This window comes from Leuciscus leuciscus (genome assembly GCF_965113295.1).
Source record: "Leuciscus leuciscus genome assembly, chromosome: 8".
In the NCBI taxonomy this organism is placed as follows: domain Eukaryota; kingdom Metazoa; phylum Chordata; class Actinopteri; order Cypriniformes; family Leuciscidae; genus Leuciscus; species Leuciscus leuciscus.
The window spans coordinates 40581234-40601328 of record NC_138732.1 but is presented as its reverse complement, the minus strand read 5'-3'; the positions used below and the strand labels follow the sequence as shown (position 1 = coordinate 40601328).

The window sequence follows — 20095 nt, the reverse complement described above, 5'->3', positions numbered from 1 at the left end:
CACAGCGTAGCGTTCTACACGGCGTTCTAAACACAGCGAAGCGTTCTAAAACCACAGCGCAGCGTTCTTAAAATACAGCGTATAGTGTTCTACATGGCGTTCTAAAAACACAACGTAGCGTTCTAAAAACACGGCGTAGCGTTCTAAAAACACGGCGTAGCGTTCTAAAAACACAGCGTAGCGTTCTAAAAACACGGCGTAGCGTTCTAAAAACACAGCGTAGCGTTCTAAAAACACAGCGTAGCGTTCTAAAAACACAGCGTAGCGTTCTAAAAACACAGCGAAGCGTTCTTAAAATACAGCGTATAGTGTTCTACATGGCGTTCTAAAAACACAACGTAGCGTTCTAAAAACACAGCGTAGCGTTCTAAAAACACAGCGTAGCGTTCTAAAAACACAGCGTAGCATTCTAAAAACACGGCGTAGCGTTCTAAAAACACAGCGTAGCGTTCTAAAAACACAGCGTAGCGTTCTAAAAACACAGCGTAGCGTTCTAAAAACACAGCGAAGCGTTCTAAAACCACAGCGCAGCGTTCTTAAAATACAGCGTATAGTGTTCTACATGGCGTTCTAAAAACACAACGTAGCGTTCTAAAAACACAGCGTAGCGTTCTAAAAACACAGCGTAGCGTTCTAAAAACACGGCGTAGCGTTCTAAAAACATGGCGTAGCGTTCTACACGGCATTCAAAAAACACAGCGTTCTAAACAGGGCGTAGCATTCTACACGGTGTTCTAAAAACAGCGTAGCATTCTATAGACAAGGGTGTTCTAAAAACACGGCATTCTAGAGACACAGCATTCTAAAAACACGGCGTTCTAAAGACACAGTGTTCTAAAGATGCTGCGTTCTAAAGACAAGACACCGCGTTCTAAAGATGCAGCGTTCTAAAGATGCAGCGTTCTAAAAACACGGCGTTCTAAAGACCCTGCGTAGCGTTCTAATGATGCGGCGTTCTAAAAACACGGCGTTCTAAAGACACAGCGTTCTAAAGACACAGCGTTCTAAAAACACGGCATTCTAAAGACAAGACAGCGTTCTAAAGATGCGGCATTCTAAAGACAAGACAGCGTTCTAAAGATGCGGCATTCTAAAGACAAGACAGCGTTCTAAAGATGCGGCATTCTAAAGACAAGACACAGCATTCTAAAGATACGGCATTCTAAAAACACGGCGTTCTAAAGACAAGATACAGCATTCTAAAGACACGTCACTCAAGTTAAAATAAGTTTAACTTTTAAAAAATATATGTTTCTAGACCTTGCGCTTTTTTTATTCCACTGACCTACATCTCGCTGAACAAGCTCTAACACTCTTACTTTCCTGTTTATTAATGTGAAGCTGCTTTGATACAATCCTTATATGAAGCTCTATATAAATAAATGTGAAGACTTGACTATATTTTTACTGTGGAACACAACAGGAGATATTTCGAAGAATGTTCACACTGCTCTTTTTCAAACAGTAATAGCAGGACAAAGCTCCATCAAGACATAAGAGCATCATTAAAGCAGTCCATATAATTTCAAGTCTTCTATGATTGATCTTGACAGAATTGCTTTTTTTAAATTACTCATAAAATTGCATTAAGCCAAATTTGAATACAAGGAAGCATAAATGAGATTTAAAAGCCATGTTAAAGGGCATGTTTTTCAAGGGCAATAAAAAAAGCAATCTTATGTTTCGTGTGACTTCAGAAGACTTGGATTATATTGCAAAAGTACATACTTCATTCTGCCTAACATTGTTTTTTAGTGAGGCGGTTTGAAATGACATAATGGCGATTCACTGATGACCGTTTTCATTTGTGAACTATTTAGGTGAACTACTGCTTTAAATCTACACTAAAACCCTGCTGTCACCAAACACTAGGGGGCGATCAAGCAGCCAACAAAAGACTTTCATTATAAATTTTTTTCAATAATAATCAATCCCTGAATTGGTTAACTTCTGTTATGAAAAAACAACAACAACCTATATACAGAAAACGAAAACGAAAATTAAGCTACGGCTGAGAACACTGCTTTTTGTTCATTTTTGTTTTCTACATTTTTGCTCTCAGTTTTGAGTAAAATATCCCAGGCGTGAAACACTATTAGCACGGACACCCTCTGCAGCATCAGACATCATTAGCCCCATCTGTGCACAGGCTTTTTATTCGAGCGGCTGAAAAGTCCCAGAAGCCTCTTTGTAAGTGGGCGATATCTTCTGACGCGTAAACTGACCCCTGTGGCGTGGGCTTTCCTCCAACAAAGAGGGGCTGGTCCATTGTTTAGGCTTTACTCAGTCCTTTCAAGAGACTGTGAGAAAAAAAAAAGTGCTGGGGTCACACATTGTTGTCTCTCTCTCCATGGCAACCAGATGTGAGGGACGGTCACTACGGAAACCAGCCATCACCATGAGAGGTTTTGGTTACACTTTATTTTAAGGCGTCCGTGTTACAGTGTAATCACACATTTAAGTACTGAGTAATATTAATCAACTACATGTACTTCCTATAGGGTTAGGATTAGGTTTGGTTTAGGATTAGTTGCATGTAATTATGCATAATGTATAGGAATTACTATTGAGACTACATGTAACAAGGACACTGTAAAATAAAGTGTTACCAACAAAACCATTGGGTAGTAGTACCATAACATCAGATTTTTAGGTCCTCAAAAAAACCTTGATAACACTTTATTTTACAGTGTCCTTGACTGTGTCAAATATATATATATATATATATATATATATTTCCGCTTCAGACACGTCGGCGCTCCCGCCATCTTGGAACGGTCAGCGTTTCGTCTCTCACCGTAAGAATTAAAGGCACTGTTTACTCCTGGTATTAAGATGTGTTTTGGTCGATCGGATCACAAGTAGTCGATGCTAAATACAGCTGTAATCAGAGTCTAAAACGCTTTGAGCTTGTCCACTTTCCACCACTTCCAGAGGGAGTTGAAAACTCATTCGTCCGGATTGCTTTTATAGTGTAAACTCTCATGTGATCGAAATGTGTTCGAACAGACACAAAAGACCGACTTCTCTCCACCTACTGACCTAATGCGTAAACATGGGAAGAGCGCTAGCCAGACAGGACAGAAGTGGTTGAAAGTGGACAAAAGAGACGTATTAAAACACCAGGTGTGAACCAGGAATGTGTCTCCTTCGTCTACTTGTGATCTGATCGAACAAAACACACCTTCATACCAGGAGTAAACAGGGCCAATGATGCCACAACATTGCGCAGCTTCTCACTGTGAAACTGCCGAGATTTAAATTCCTGAAGAAATGGGAGAACCTTTCACAGATGAGAATGTGTTGGTTTGCGTTTTTATGTCTCAATGTTTTTACTCATGTTAGCTGATGCTTTCATCTTGTTGTATTGTGTTAGTTTAGCAAAATCATCTGCTGAAGTTTATTACATATGTAGATATTCATACATGCATCTAACTACAGTTACAGACGCCCAGTTAACTTGCTCTCAGATGTTCAAGGACTGGCTTTGACTGTTCCAATATGGCGGACCTCTTACGTATGGTGGCTCATAGAAACAGCCACGAATGAGGCATCTATGTACATATGTCTATGACCTATAGTATCACATCTCATAAACAAAAAATAAAAAAGGGTAAAAAATGGAATCCAATACTTATAGTTGACTTCAAGTCGTGTTGGCATGATCGTCAGAGTCGCCAGGTCTGTGTAACAAAACTAGCCCAGTAAAATGATCAAAACTCAAAATATGTCACCCCATACAGAAATATTTTACAGTCAGTGTTATGTGTTATACACAATTTCAACTTCAAAATCACTATATAGGCCTAGGCTAGGTCATAATTAAGTTGACTATACAGTTTAGTTGTGTACTGTTGAAGAAGAATATTGGTAAAGTTGGCTTGAAAACATGAAAAAAACACTACTCGTGAGGCGACTGAGACCAACTCTACACCTGCCGTCAGTCTCTGTGGCAGCACAAGAATGATGAAATACATGGATCTTTTGCACACCTGTTTTGTTACGTTAACACAATTATAACGTCCCAGAAGACTTGAAGGCAGAATACTTCCCCTGGTGGACGGGAGGGGTATAGGTGGAAAAATTAGTTGAAAGATAGTTTGGAGAAAAGATTCCAAAATCGAAGCCTTTACATCCAAAAATGTAAAAGACAGTCAGGAAACGGTGTTGTGGAAAAGCACGAGATGAGATATGGTGCTGTTATTGAGGGTAGAGGGACCAGTGGACACCAGGACAGAAGAGACGTTAACACCGCGGACTGATGCCTTTCCTCCCCAGATACCGCAGAACCGCAAAGTTATAGGTGGTGGACACAGTATATGTGAGCTGAAGAGAGAAAGACAGAAACAAAAGATAATATATATGAATAAGACCCAGTGACAAGAAACCAATCAGAAAAACCCAACCCACAAAGCTATAATAAAACATGATGATATTTCTCGTTGAGGTGAAAAGCTTGCAATATCAGCATGTCAGCAGTCAGACATATCAGAAAGTCACATGTGTGGTCATGACATTTTCACAGCGCTGAAAACTCCCTCCATACGCAAAATAAGCTGTTCTCACAATCATCCAAGGCATTTGAGCACAATAAATGACAGCCAGCCCTTTAATAAATGCAGGGACAGAATTCCTCGACACCTACGGGAATGGCGTCATGAAAACACACTGTGATTGTGTTCAGTTCTGCACACACTCACCAGAGCCAAGACCGTCATCCCCGCTCCAGCGAAGGCAGCGATGTACAGGTCATAGGTCAAGAAAAACTGCAAAACAAGTCAGAAACGAAACGTGACGTCCTGAACACTCACTGCGCATCCTGAACGTGTGAGCTCGGCTTTGAGGAAGGTTTTACGGGAAGACATTGAATGGCACGTCTTACCTCTCTTGTCTTGCACACATTCGACAGGGTCATCCCACAAACCTTTCCTGGGACTGCGTTCCATGGTAGTAAACCTTAGAGACACAGACACACAAAACACTGTAACAGCAGGAAAGAGATCAAGGCACAATGATGTTTTATTGAGATTTGTGTCAGTATAATAACACCATGTTCATTTGTTAAGAGAACAGAGATTACGCATTTCAAGTGCGCCGTCACACTGTACACACATGGGTCAATGACAAATATTGTTTAATATTGTGTAACTGTGTATTTGGTTTCTAATGGTTATGAACGTTTATACTTTTTACAAGAAATTTAGTGACTCTAAAATGTCGATCAAGTATCCTACTTCCCCCCTTACATCTCGAACACCAGTGAGTGCACAAACTGTAATAAATAAATGCATATAAATAATTCGATTTTTAGACACACCTAAGGAAGATTGTTTCTGCCACAGAAACAAAAGGGTAATTGCGACTTTTTATCTCACAATTTTGAGTAATAAAGTCAGAATTGCGAGATAAAAAGTCACAATTATCTTTTAAATTGTTTTATTTTGTGGGAGAAACAAGCTTCCATACACACCACATGACATTTTACAACTAAAATTAACCTCACCTTGTCATAAAAAGGTCAAATTATTATATTTTATATTTTAAGATACTTAAATGATTGACCTTGACACACAGTCTCTATTATATAATTTCCAGTTTTATGTTTTTCTGCAATATTATATATTATATATATATATATATATATATGTGTATGTGTACGTGTGTGTGTGTGTGTGTATATGTATGTCATATATATATATATTTGATATATATTAAAATAATATATAAAATTTTTTTTTTTTTTATTCGATATATATTAAAATAATATATAAAAATATATATTTAAAACATTAATAAGCAGTGGAATAAAAAAAAAGAAGATTTTTTTCTTTAAGAAATAAAAAAAACATGTCAAACTAAAGGATTTCTTTTGAAGAACTGTCATTAACATTGTGAAGTCAGGAAAGTTGTATTTTTGACTGTAAGATCTATTTAGTTTTTCAACATTTATGGTTTTTACTAGTAAGAATTGTAATTCTGATATATGTAATTGGAATTTCAACTAGTAAGAAATCAATTCTTGATATCAACAACTGAATTTGAATTTACAGATATCAAGAATTATAGTTTTTACTAGTTGATATTACATTTTTGATATCAAGAATTCGCATTTCTGCAAGTGAGTTTTGCCATACCTCATGTGGCAATGCACATGAATTAAATGATCTGACATTCCAGAATGCAGCAAAATGTGAAATCAAGTGTTTGTATTCATGCACTTCTTTCCGGAGAACATCAGGACACTTCAAAAGACTGGCACATCACCAACAGGGCTTTAATCATTATTACAGAACTGCGATATCAGATGAGTAAGCTGTTGAGAGAGATAGATGAATGCGTGGCGGGGTCATTACCGTACTGTCTGGCATCAATGCACAGCTGGTTGATGCTGGAGGGAGTTTCAGAGAGGAAGTTTATGGTCTGACAGGTGTTTGCCATGTTGTAGAAGAAATACACAGGAATCGCGGAGAGGGAGAACACCAGCAACCAGACTACAACCAAGACATAAGTGATCACGATGAACTGTGGGAGGAATTACACATATCAGTTCAGTGTATTTTATTTTAATTCAGTAATTCAGATAAAAAAAACAAAACAAAAAAACTGCACATATGCTTATTCAAGTGACAGATTTCACCAGGTTTAACATTAATGACACAACATGAAACTGAAAATCTTGCACCAATTTTGAATATACAGAAGTGATAGACATAGGGGAACAAATTCAGTAAATATCAACTTTTTGAACAGCTTCTGAAAGCTTTATAGATTCATTGTATGGAAATGTGCAGCGTAAAAAAATCTTAAAATGTTTTTATTTTGCTTACAGGACGAAAGTAAAGCATCTGTGTTTGAACATGAGGGTGCGGCATTTTGGAAAGTAGCCAAATGCAAACTGAAACCTACATTGCGAATCACTCACCGTTGTACTGAGACAGCGACCACAAACTGTACTACGAAATTCTCCAAATGACTGGCGAACCGCACTGGTGGTGTAAAAGCCTTCAGCCAGCAGGACTATACAGTACAGGAAGAAGAAGGAGGCCAGGACATAGATAATGTACTGAAAATACTCTATACTACAGGGGAGAGAGAGAGAGAGAGAGAGAGAGAGAGGTTCACAATAAAAAGATGTTAAATTGACTGATCGTTCCACAAAATAAAACATTGTCAACTAATTCTAGCACAAATTTATTTTTGACACCTTAAAATACTATAATCAAACTTCCTTTTTCATATGATTCTTAGTGTGAAAGTTTGATTATAGGCGAATAAATTAATTTAAAACTGAAATTGGAATTGCACATAGTTGCTGGAGCTACTTCTGGCACGCACAGGTACGCTAAGGTGATGTAGTCCTGATGGTCACGGGCGAAGTAAGTCTCGATGAGTCTTTCGCTCTCTGTAAGGGCCTGATGTCCACAGCCGCAGAACAGAGCAATGCCGGAGAAACACAGTAGAGTGGCCACGAGAGAGACGTACGGCACTCCTCCCAGACAGCGCATACAGCATTCATAACAACCTGGGGATTCATAACAAAGGCATATGACAGGTCAGCTTATGTCTACTATATCAGACATTCAGACCTTCACACATCATATTCTCTGTTCAAAAGAGGAACCGTCTCATGTGACACCAGTAAGGTATGGAGTGCAGCAAGGCTCTGTGTTAGGCCCTCTGCTGTTTGCTTATAAAAGCTTCTCCTTGGAAATATTATATGTAAACACAAGATTAGTTTCCATTGTTATGCTGATATATTGTGTATTTCTTCTAGAAATGTCAAAATTATCCAAGTTAACAGAGTGTATTAAAGAAATTAAAGACTGGATGACCAGTAATTTCCTTCACTGAATTCACGGTAAAAACTGGCCAGAACTTTACCGTAAAGTTCAGTCCACACAAATAAAAAACACCATCATGGTAACACATGATGCAAAACAATTCAATAAACATTAATTTAACAACATAAGATACATAAGAACATAAAACCTTAATGTACAAAGATGATAACAAAAAACTAAGAAACAAATAAGAATCACACAGGGAATTCTGGGGATCTACATTTTTTTTCTAAAATTGTAAATTTAACAATATTTTACTGTATTTTTTTTCCTTAAATTACATGAAATGTCCCATTAGCGATAGCGATTTATCACAGTTTTCCACCATATAAAGTAATGGAACTTAGTTTTAACCAGTCAACATGTCTTTTACCATTACAATGGCAATCATTTGTTTACAGTGTTCTATTTAATTCTGATAAAACAGAGACATTATTCACCAAAAACCTGTACACATGGTATCTCACAATATAATTTGCATCTAGAAAGCTTAAAAGTGCAGTTTATAGGCCTGGTTTCACAAACAGGGTTTGGATTAAGTCAGGCTTAGGCCTTATTAGTCCAATTAGGACATTTAAAAGGCTTTTATAAACCTGCCTTAGAAAAAAAAAAAAAAACATCTTAAGACAAAACAATAGCACTGACATATTTTAAGATATGCTTTCAGTTAAAACAGCTCAATCATGCACTTTACTCTGGGACTGAAACCCCTGGGGCTAGAGTTTTTAGCTCATATCTCTATAATGGATAAGTGTTAAGTCCTGCATCGATGATAAATATTACTTTAGTAGTTTAGTACTTAGATAGTAACTTCAATTGTTTAACCAAACACATGACTTGTTCTAACTTAGAGCAATAATTATTGTTAAATTACACTATTTTGTTGCAAGAGAATATCAGGATCGTTCAAGGTTGTTCTCCAACACCTCACCACCAATGTGGTTTCTTTATTTAATGCTAGATTCATTAGGGCCAAATTACATTGCATCAGTGAAACATGCATTTCGGTAAAGCTGCTTTGAAACAATTATTGTGAAAAGCGCTATACAAATACAACTTGTGTTGCATATAGCAAGAGAGCAACCCTAAAATACATTTCTGGAGCACTGGTGCTAGAAATATCGACTATTTGATTAGTAACGCCAGCTCAGTGAAGCATCTATACTTCTGCAAGCCCCCTAAGCTTAAGAATTCAACCTTGGCGTAGTAAATAATATAGACTAATAATATACACTGCAAACAGTGCTCATTCAAATCCAAAACAATATAACAAGCTCATACTCTCACAGATATCTATTCACATGAGCCAAATCTGAAACACTGCGACAAAGCAGCAGCTGCAGCGAGGAGCGCGAGTGTGTGTCCGCGGACGGGTGTAAGTGTGTGTGATTCTTCCTCCGTCCGGATCATGTGCTGGTGTGTGTGTGGGGGTGAGCGACAGAGCTGCTCCGTACCACGGCATGAGGAGTGTGAGAAAATAAGGAGGACCAAGAGCCAGAGTGTCTCTTTTTGTGGCTGCACTGACAATAGCCTTTGTCTCGATGCCACACAAGGGCCAGCAATGACAAGCAAACAAAGAGCCGGTGCCACCGCGGGCCCTACAGCAGACTGAACTCAGTCTAGGGGAGGAACCAGAGGCAATACTGAGGGGGAAGATTTGGGATGGTTAAATCACACATGCTGTATTTATAAACAGAGAAATATCTGGTTCATTTTTGGTTGCTTTGTTTAAATCATTATTTGAAATATTAAATTAAATACGTTGTGACTAGGGTTAGGAATCGAAGATCGATTCCAGTTCGGGATTTGAATACTTAAGTTGCATTATTTTCCTATTATCACTGTAAAACAATCTCTACTGTAAAAAGTGCTATATAAATAAAGGTAACCTGACTTAAGGTCAAGAATCAGATAATTTAGATTCCTCTTATAGATTTAATTTGTGTGCATATTAATGAGATTTTAAACCATTCCAGCACAAAAAGACTCCCGCACTGTTTTCTCAAAGCACACACACATAAAGCCACTTCTCATACTGCACGTACTGAACTGAGTTCTCTTCCGTGTGTTTTTGCACTTGAACGGACAATTACACACAAAAATTACACACTCAAAATATAAAAGTCAGTTATGACTTAAGTTATTGTAAACAGTTGAGAAAGGAAACGCACGTGTATCAGTATATTGGATCCGTGCAGCTCTTAAAGTGACAGCAGCCTAATATTCCTGCTGTCGTCTCTATAATAACGTTAATCAAACAACAAAAGACAGTTCGATAACTTCTGTAACTATATTTGTAATGTATATTTTATTCATAAAGTAGTGTTGTTTTACATTTGATTACAGTTTCTGTACCTGAATATCTGAAAATCTTAAAACACTTTATTTCAATCATATCTTTGTTCAGGTGTATTTATTTGTGCAATTTCCAATTTGTTTATTTGTTCTTTTTTAATTACTGAGTATTTACTGGTCTTTAATGCTTGAAATTTATATTTGTAAGATTAGTTGTTTTTGCTACGGTATTTTTAAACTAAAGGCTAAAGTTTCTAATGCAAGTGTTTTTCATGGTATTCAGCTACAATGAAATGTTTTGCAATAAAACTTAGAATAAATGTGAATAATATCCTTTTTTTTTTATTTTATTTTTTTTATTGGAATCAAAATTAGGAATCCATAAGAATCGGAATCGTTAAAATTCAAACAATACTCAACCCTAGTTGTGACTCAGCAGTGCCATTTATAAAACGTTAAGCAGCGAGACATTTCTGTAATTGTAATATGAAGCAGCACAACTGTTTTCAACATTGATAATATTCAGAAATGATCTTAGAATGATTTGTGAAGGATCATGTGACACTGAAGACTGGAGTAATAATGCTGAAAATTCAGCTTTGATCACAGAAATAAATAAATTACATTTTAGGTTAAATGGTAAAAGTATTTCACAATATTACTATTTTTGATCAAATAAATGCATCCTTGGTGAGCCAATTATAAATCTTTTTGAACAGCAGTGTATGAAAAGTTGGTTAAACTTAATGAAAAACTATATCCTTTGAACCTACTACAGACACAAAGAAAAACTTGAAGTCTAATACCCAGAGCTATTCATAAACTGCACTATTTAATATATCCAAATATCAAACAAAATGCCATTTAATTTTAAAGAAATACAGCACAAGCAAAACATTTCACATTAGTTTTGAAATTATAAGACATATGCAGTTCAAAAAGCATTGGTGTTAGTGAATGATGTTCATAGTTAAAGTTATGATCTACACCTGTGTGAGGAACTGACTTCATACATCCACTAAAACACAAGCTGATCAAAACACGCTGAGCTAAAATTATGAATCAATGAAAAGTTTTGCGAAACTCTCCTGTGCAGGAATTTAGTATCTATTGCAGAGACATTCAGACACTCTCAAATATGTATATATGTATATGGAGCTGCTGGGTATGCAAGTATATCACCGTGTCTCTAAGTTTATCAAACTACAGATAACATTGTTCATTCAAATAATTTACAAAATAGGTCGAACCGTCCCTTTTAAAGAGTAGAAATGCTGAGCTTACCCATGTCTTTCGGCAGCAGTGCTGTGCTTCAGTGTAACGCTGCTCTCAGTCTCTCCTACACAGACTCAGAGAACAGCCTTAAGAAACAATGTGTCTCTTCAATGGACTGGCTCAGAGTTCAGGGAGCAGACTGACAGGGTCATGATGATGCAGAAACATGCTCGCTTAAAATAAGTGCCTCTGATTTACACTATCAGCAGCTTCAAGATGCAAAGGATTTGATAAAGAATTACAGGCCACTTTCAGCTCAGAGAATTGATGAGTGTAAAATCTTAATTTTATTAAAAGTTTAATGTGTTTGTAATTTTATTTACCCTTAGTTTTAGTTCAACATAAGACTGTTTGTAAAGTATGTAGCTGTGCAAAAGAGGTACTGCTAATGAGCTAAAACTTTTGTGTGTGGATTTGTATGAGATCGGGCTCTCTGCTGACCTCTAGTGTTCACACGTCAAACTGCTTTAACATCAAATTAGAAGCAGTGCTAATTGTAGTCCATTAATACTGAACGAATTACAGGACAAAAATTGAAGTTAGTAACGTAATGCATTACATTACACATTTAAGGTAATTTGACTACTGTTTGATTACTTTTAGACTTTTTACCTAACTCGTTTATCACATTGATCTGAATAGCATAATCATGTACCATATTGATAAAAAAAATAAAAATAAAAATAAAAAAAAAAGAGAAAGAAAGAAAATATAGTCCATTCTTTGTTATCAATAACATGAAGTGCATTTAATATTACATTACGTCAGGGGTTCCCAGACTGGTGATAATAAAAAAAATATTAAGTAATTAAATGTTAATTTTTTTTTAAACGAAAACAAATAATTAAAAAAAATAAAAACAATCAAAGTAAAACACTTACTAAAAATACTAAAATGTGTTGACCTGCATGTCATGTGACCATTAACCAACGTTAGTGAACTGTCAACCTAATTGTATTATTCTTTATTATTAATATTGACTTAATTTTATTATTGACCTAATTTTATTAACGTAAAATCTCAGGAGGTATTTAAGTAAATATATTAGGTCAAAAAGGTTCAGCTGACAAAAAAGATGGTGAATCCCTGCATTGCATGTAAATATGAAATTATACGATTTTGTCATTTTTAATGTGTTTGAAAGACAAAAGCCTTCCAAAGGCAGTAATATATTAAAGTCCCCGTGAAATCAAAACTGACCCTATTTACTTTGTTAGCGCATATTACTAGTCTTGTGGTGAACAATTAATCCGTGCAAGTTAAGACACAGAAAAAAAATTGTTTGCCGTGGTAATCTTAAATCAAAGTCTGAAAAGTTACTTCCGGTCTGGAATGGCGTCTTTTTCTGATGATGTAGGCTTGACGGCTTGGGTTGAAAAACGCTTAACCACTCCCCTCAAACCGTTAGTCTGCTATGAGCAGAGATGGAGAGGAGGAGCGCTAGAGTAAAACTCTGCCCTCTGTTCAATATTCCGTTTCACTGGGAAATACGTCACAACACTGGAGAAAAATCGTTTGCAACTTCCGGTTCACGGGGACTTTAAATGACTGATATCACCCTGTAGCCCAAGACACCTGGATGGGAGAATACTGGGAAAACTACAACTGTTGGAAGAGGTGTTACTGAGGCCAGTAGGGGGCGCTCAATTTAAATAATAATTAATGTGTTTGTCAGGAGTTGATTAGATATGCAATGTTGAAAAAACACTTGTTAAAATGTTAATGATTTTTTGTAAATGCAGTGATCAAATGCTGGGCCTCATTTATAAAACGTGGTTATGCACAGATTTGATCTTAGAGTCTGCGTACGCTAAAATCCACACTAGCTTTCATATTTATAAAAACTGTACATTTTTGTGCCCAAGGGCATTATTTCCTTTTAATATAATTTCATAAATATCAGGAGTTTTAAAGCTGTTGAAATAATTGAAGAACTTTTGTCCAGCAATTTGTATGTCAGGGTGGCACAACTGCAAACATGGCACTTTTATTATGAATTGACAAGGTATTAACAGTAAGCATGATAATGCATCATCCAGAGAAGCCCAACTGATCCTTGTGGCCGAGTGAAAAGGTTTGTAGATTTCTCTCAAATACTAGAAAAACTGCTAATTTCAAGGATGGGTAGTTTGGTACACTTTCCATGTCTATATATAGATAAAACTATCTGGTTGTACCGCCTGACATAAAAACAGTCAAAAATGAATTTAAACACTTTGAAATGTTACTTAACAACTGAAACTTGTTTAAACACATTATTTGTGACTGATATATATGCATGACATCAATTTAAAAAAGATATTTAAAAAACACTTTTTTGAAGCTTTATTTGTCAATGACGCATTTATGAACAACAGCAGAACATCTCGGTTACATTCATTGTTACATTATATTGTCACATTCTGGCTCAAGGAAGTAACAAAATAAAGGGATCAGAGTCCAAAAATATATGAAACAAAATATTTATTTAAGTCTAGGGGTTAAATGATAAAGAAAATAGACGTACAACAGTAAATAAGCAAACAATGAATAGAAAAACAATATGAAGGTCCAGGATAACTGCAGGATAGGGATAATACTCCTGCTCCAACAAAGAACAGACATCTTAAATACATTCCCAAATTTAAGACAGGTGTGGATCCTTATCTGGCAACTTATAGAAAGAAAGACAACAGAAAAAACCCAAAACAAAATTGAGCCTCATTCCCTGAAGGGGGGAACGGAGACATTACATCGATGATGTCACAGTGTATTGGGATCACGTCAGAGAGCTCCAATCATCTTCGAGTGTATACAGAATGCACATTGGTGTGCGAAATTTGCATCTCGTGCTCCGCCCCGTAGCGCGGGTATAAATAGGAAGCGGATGCAAGCACCAATTGTTTTTCACTGAGTAGGGTGGAACGGTACACAGAAGTCACGGTTCGGTTCATACCTCGGTTCAGACATCACGGTTCGGTACGAGTTCGGTACAATTGGAGGGAAAAGCAAAACAAAAATGCAGATGTCTCAGGCTGTACAACCAATGGAAAATAAATGTCTTAAAACCTTGTATTTTTAAATAAGTTTTATTAATAAAGTAAAGGCATGTAGTGCATTGACAATAGTTTTATATGAATGAATTTAAAATTAATTAGCTATATTTCAGATCAATATATTTGTTTTCCTTAATTTTAATTAACACTAACTTTATTCTCATCTGAATTATAAATAATTTATTTCTGTATAAAATAATACTACCATTAAAAACACATTTGATTTTCTTTTTTAATCAATGTAGAATGTGTAACTTAAAAATAAACAGATTAGTCCTCTGTTTGAGGACAAGACATGAAAACCAATGCAATATGATGAATGTCCAAAAAATGGCACCCAGAGATGTTTTTAAATGGGGTTGGATAAATATGTTTTGCTTTTAAACAGTGTGTGTGTGTGTGTGTGTGTGTGTGTGCGTGTGCGTGTATGTGTGTAAGATTTTGGTTGGGTGACAGCTGTAAGAGTTTACAGTTTGACAAAAGCACAATGTTGTGTTTTATTGCGAGTGTACACAAATATAAGTAAACACTTTGCAGTTTGAATGATGTCCTGTAAGAACAAAATGACGGAGTATGTTTTTATGTTTCTACTGTTCAATCGCGCCCGCGCCTCACGCACACACACACACACAACATATTCCAGCATTGCAATCTTGACATTGCAGCCTGTTCATTATAGCCACAGAGCTTCAGAGCTAAGGTGGAGTTACAGATTAGGTGTCCCTAAAGAACCCGCGTCTCTAACAGTAGTTCTGCATTACATTTATCAATTTGCACGCAAGTTTTATTTATTCTTATACCATGTATTCTCCATGTATATTCATGTGCCGAACCGTGACGCCCGTACCGTTTCGGTTCAATACGAATACATGTACCGTTCCACCCCATCACTGAGTATCCGAGCAAGGACCCGGCACTCAGCAGTGGTCCAGCAATGGTGGCGACGGGACGTAACGTCTCTGTTCCCAACACTTACGTATTGGGATCCCAAGTAAAACGCCACCTATTCTGGGGCGGAAGATCGGACAGGGCTTTCGCCGAGGATGTCTATTACTGCTGTTCCGCATGACCCATCCAGGAAGACTATTGGATAGCACTGGGAAAGCATGCCCTTTCTAAGGGAAAAGAACGCTGCGTAAGCCACATCATGCCCATAGGGAGGTATCATGTGGAAGCTACACATATGGACTGGCTGATTAGGGCAGTACAACATATGGAATGTCACTGAGGTGGCTCGGGCCTATGTTAGGGGGAGACAACACCGGTCAATGATGGCAGAGTGGACTCTGCCAAGGGAAAGACACAGACTCACCGTAGGGAGCTGAACCATGGAAGAATACACATATGGGATCGCCGTAGGGATCACAACATATGGGACCCAGCCTAGCACAGGTTCCACCAATGAATGGAACTCATTCAATGAATCACTGAGTGTTAGGCCTGGCACCGGACGCTGCGTCACGTCCGACTGTTGGAGGGTGTGGAGGAACTCAGCAGGGTTCACCTAGACGGATAACTCACTATGAGCAAAGATAGCGCACGTATCCGGTCCATAGGTGGGGAATGGCACAGTAAAACAACACTTAAACGTGTGACCAGGAAGAGGCAACACTCCAAGTGGAGTGGGCTCTCAACCAGCACGTGCTTGCTTCGTAGTGGCGTTTTGAGGCGGCCCAGTGCAAGACGTAATATTAACAACTCGAGGCAGTCTATGTGCCAATGCAGTTGAGGGCCTGTCCAGATCCCTGCAACTGCATGCCTTTTGTACGTGGCCCCCCAGCCACTGGTGGAGGCATCCATGGTGACCACAGCATGCCTGGACACTCATTCTAGTGGAACTCCTGCCCATCGAAACGATGGGTCTGACCACGGGCTGAAGGTTTGGAGGCAGGCCGGTGTGATGGTCACAAAAAGCATGCTGCTCTGCCACGCCCATCTAGGGACTCAGCTGTGAAGCCAGTACTGAAAAGGCCTCATATGAAGCAATCCGAGTGACGTTACTGCAGCTGCGGATGCCATATGCCCCAGGAGCCTCTGAAAAGGATCAAAACATGAAAGTACGGGTCCTTCAGGGCGATTGCTGCGAACCAATCTCTTGGACGGATGCATCCGAAAATGCATTTCTGCGTCATCATCTTAAACAGGAACCTGTGCAGGGCCCGGTTCAAAATTTGCTGGTCCAAGATCGACCATGACCCACCGCCTTTCTTGGGTACAATGAAGTACGGGCTGTAGAAGCAAGTCTTCATATCGGCTGGAGGGACTGGCTCTATTGCGTCCTTCGCCAGTAGGACTGTGATTTCCACTTGTAACACAGGGGCAACCTCGTTCAGCACAAGGTTAAGTGCACGCCCCTGAACTTGGGCGGATGTCAGCCGAACTGATAGCCGAGTCTGATGGTGCTGATGAGCCAGCTGGACGGGCCGGGGAGCACTAGCCAGGCTCTCAAAGACTGTGCCAGGGGGATCAACAGAACCACAGACATAAACGCAGTGGGGTAACAAAGTGGAAGGCAGTTACCAGACTAGGATGGCATAGCGGCCCAAAGTGGGGTCTGAGTGTGCGGTGCAACACTTACCTGACACTTACCTGACCTGAACGCATCACGTTCTCGAACCACATCAGGTTGTTGGCTGGCGATGGAAGAGGGGGCTGAGGGTGGCAAGGCATAGCATCGCACACCAACCTTGCCCTCTTGGGACCCAGGAACAGAGGAAATTTCTCTTTTATTGAAAATGGCGGAAAACAAACAGAGCAAATTGAAGATTCTTCATTGCCTTCCCGGTACATCCCGGAGGGTGAGGTCGGTTCCCCTACGGAGCTCACGCACGAGCTCACGGTGAGGGCTACCCTTGTGCATGTCCATTATTGTGCTATGGCCTGATGGACCTGCAGGGATGAGGCGGCCTATCCACAGGCTCTGTAAGCCTTGCCCGTGAGAACAGACAAGAACTTACAGGCATTGGATGGGAGGCGCAGATTACCACTTCAGGAAGTAGCGGGCTTTCAGGAATTAGCTCTCTCAATGCTGAAGCACACAGGGGAAATAGCCGTGGCAACACTGGCAGGGAATGGTGCAGCCTTCTACAGAGAGCACTTACTGAGTTGTATAAACTGCAATATCCTTGGAAACGCCCTCGAATCAATCAGTGCTGTGATAACAGCAGTTGAGAGCTGTGAGAGTTGCAGTTGAGAGCAGTTGAGAGCTTGTTGTGTGTGCATGTGGGCATGGTCACTGATCAGTACCGCTGATCAACGGCGCCACCTGCATCTGATCAGCGGCTCCTATTTATGCTCACAGTTTTCATCTTGTATTGTCAGATTGTTGTGGATGTTTCCCGGTGTGTTCTTGTCTCCTGCCTGTCTTTGAGTTTCCCGTGTTGCACCTGTATCCAGTATTCCAGTTCTCTTCACTCTGCCTTCATCCACAGAGGTTCTGATCTTCTGGTCCCCGAGTCTTTGCGGCGATCGCATTGGACATCCTTCATCCCTTCACCATCTTGAGAGATCGGGTTGTTCATCATCGTCCCTGCGCTACCAAGAGCGATTGTTCCTGGACACTGGATCTGACTACTCATTACTTTACTGCTGACTTTATCTTCAATAAACTGATTTTACTTGCTACTGAATCCATTGTTTTACTGACCATAACAGAATGATCTGACCACTCATGGATTGTACTTGGACTCAAGTACACCTGAGCTAGGTGAATTCATGTCCCGAAGCATAGCTCGGATGGACCAGCAGGAGGAGAATCTGGCCGTTACAGGACGAGACAGTGCAAGCCTTGGAAGCGCAGGTGTCCAAGCTCACCCAACAGCTTCAACACCTAGCAAGTCCAACTGCGCCCACCCCACCGCCTGTTCCCCCCACTCTTCCAGCATCCAGACATCAACCGGAGCCACGCCTTCCTACGCCGAACTTTTGCAGAGCGTTTTTAACCAAATGCTCAATGTTTTTTTCTCTCCAGCCACAAACCTTCAGTACTGAGCAGTCGAAGGTGGCCTTCGTGCTTACATTGTTGTCGGGGCATGTGGCTCTGTGGGGAACGGTGGTGTGGGAGAATCAACATCAGTGCTGTTCCTCGTTCCAAGCACTATCGGAGGAGATGAGGAGAGTATTCGATCAGGCGGTCGCGGGACGAGAGGCGACTCGACAACTCGCAGATCTCCGCCAGAGTAACCAATCCGTCTCTGATTACTCGATCGAGTTTCGCACCCTTGCAGCTGAGTGCCACTGGAACGAGGAAGCACAGTGTATCATGTTCCTGCATAGGTTGGCTGACCATATCCAGAGGGAAATATTCACCTTGGATCTTTCAAAAAGCCTAGATGGACTGATTGAGCTGGCGCTATGGGTAGACACTCGTCTACATCGCCTGGAGCAACGGACAAGCACGACCTTGGTCCCCGGGAGTTTCGAAAGCCCTCAAGCCAGTGGCAGCGATACGGTCAGCCCTGTCTTAGATCACGAACCCATGCAGGTGAGTAGAGCTCGGCTTTCCCGGGAGGAGAGAGAGAGACAGAGATCAAAAGGATTATGCCTCTACTTTGGCGGAGCTGGACATTTCCTGAACACCTGTCCCGTAAAAGACCGGGCCCAGCAGTAAGTATGAGGCTACTGTCGGGCGGGATCTCCATGGATAAGACCTCATCTTCAACTCTCCTCCCGGTAAGATTGCTATGGGCAACCCGGTCCCACCATTGCCAAGCACTACTGGACTTGGGGGCTGAAGGTAATTTTATGGACTTAGCCTTGGCTCGCAAACTCCAGATACCCATCACATCACTCAAGAACAAGATTCCCGGTCCTGGTTCCTCCCCCTCCGTGACTCGTAGACGGGGAACCAACGTATTCGGTCAAACGTATTCTTAACTCAAGATGGAGGGGACGTGGATTTCAGTACCTGGTGGACTGGGAAGGTTACGGTCCGGAGGAGAGAAATTGGGTTCCTGCTAGGAACATTCTGGATCACACCCTTATTGATGATTACAATCAACAGGTAAGTTCTTCTGGGAACGCCAGGAGGTGCTCCTGGGGAGGGGTACTGTCACAGTTCATGAATTCACTGACTCTTTCTCGCCTTGTGTTGTTATGTGTGCATGTGGGCGTGGTCACTGATCAGTACTGCTGATCAACGGCGCCACCTGCATCTGATCAGCGAGCCAAGGGAACCAGAAGATCAGAACCTCTGTGGAAGAAGGCAGAGTGAAGAGAACTGGAATACCGGATACAGGTGCAACACGGGAAACTCGAAGACAGGCAGGAGACAAGAACACACCAGTAAACATCCACAACAATCTGACAACACAAGACGAAAACTGTAAGCATAAATAGGAGCCGAAAATAGGAGCAGCTCCTATTTATGCTTACAGTTTTCGTCTTGTGTTGTCAGATTGTTGTGGATGTTTACTGGTGTGTTCTTGTCTCCTGCCTGTCTTCGAGTTTCCCGTGTTGCACCTGTATCCGGTATTCCAGTTCTCTTCACTCTGCCTTCTTCCACAGAGGTTCTGATCTTCTGGTCCCAGAGTCTTTGCGGGGATCGCATTGGACATCCTTCAACCCTTCACCATCTCGAGAGATCGGGTTGTTCATCAGCGTCCCTGCGCTACCAAGAGTGATTGTTCCTGGACACTGGATCTGACTACT

At 40.1% G+C, this 20095-nt stretch overlaps 1 protein-coding gene across 2 annotated transcripts; it reads right to left on the bottom strand.

The window, feature by feature from the left end:
* Positions 1 to 711: 711 nt before the first annotated feature.
* plp1a (proteolipid protein 1a) lies at positions 712 to 11724 on the bottom strand. Of its 2 annotated transcripts, XM_082178448.1 has the most exons (8): positions 11421 to 11724; positions 7336 to 7522; positions 6923 to 7079; positions 6354 to 6522; positions 4883 to 4956; positions 4701 to 4766; positions 4223 to 4326; positions 712 to 4158 (listed from the first exon to the last, which is right to left on the bottom strand). In XM_082178448.1, the coding sequence occupies exons 1-7, from the start codon at positions 11422 to 11424 to the stop codon at positions 4246 to 4248; spliced, it is 738 nt and encodes a 245-aa protein (XP_082034574.1). In that variant the 5' UTR covers positions 11425 to 11724; the 3' UTR covers positions 712 to 4158; positions 4223 to 4245. The 2 variants fall into 2 exon arrangements, with proteins under 2 accessions (XP_082034574.1, XP_082034573.1); XM_082178447.1 differs by having other exon boundaries at positions 712 to 4326; positions 11421 to 11721.
* Positions 11725 to 20095: the final 8371 nt, after the last annotated feature.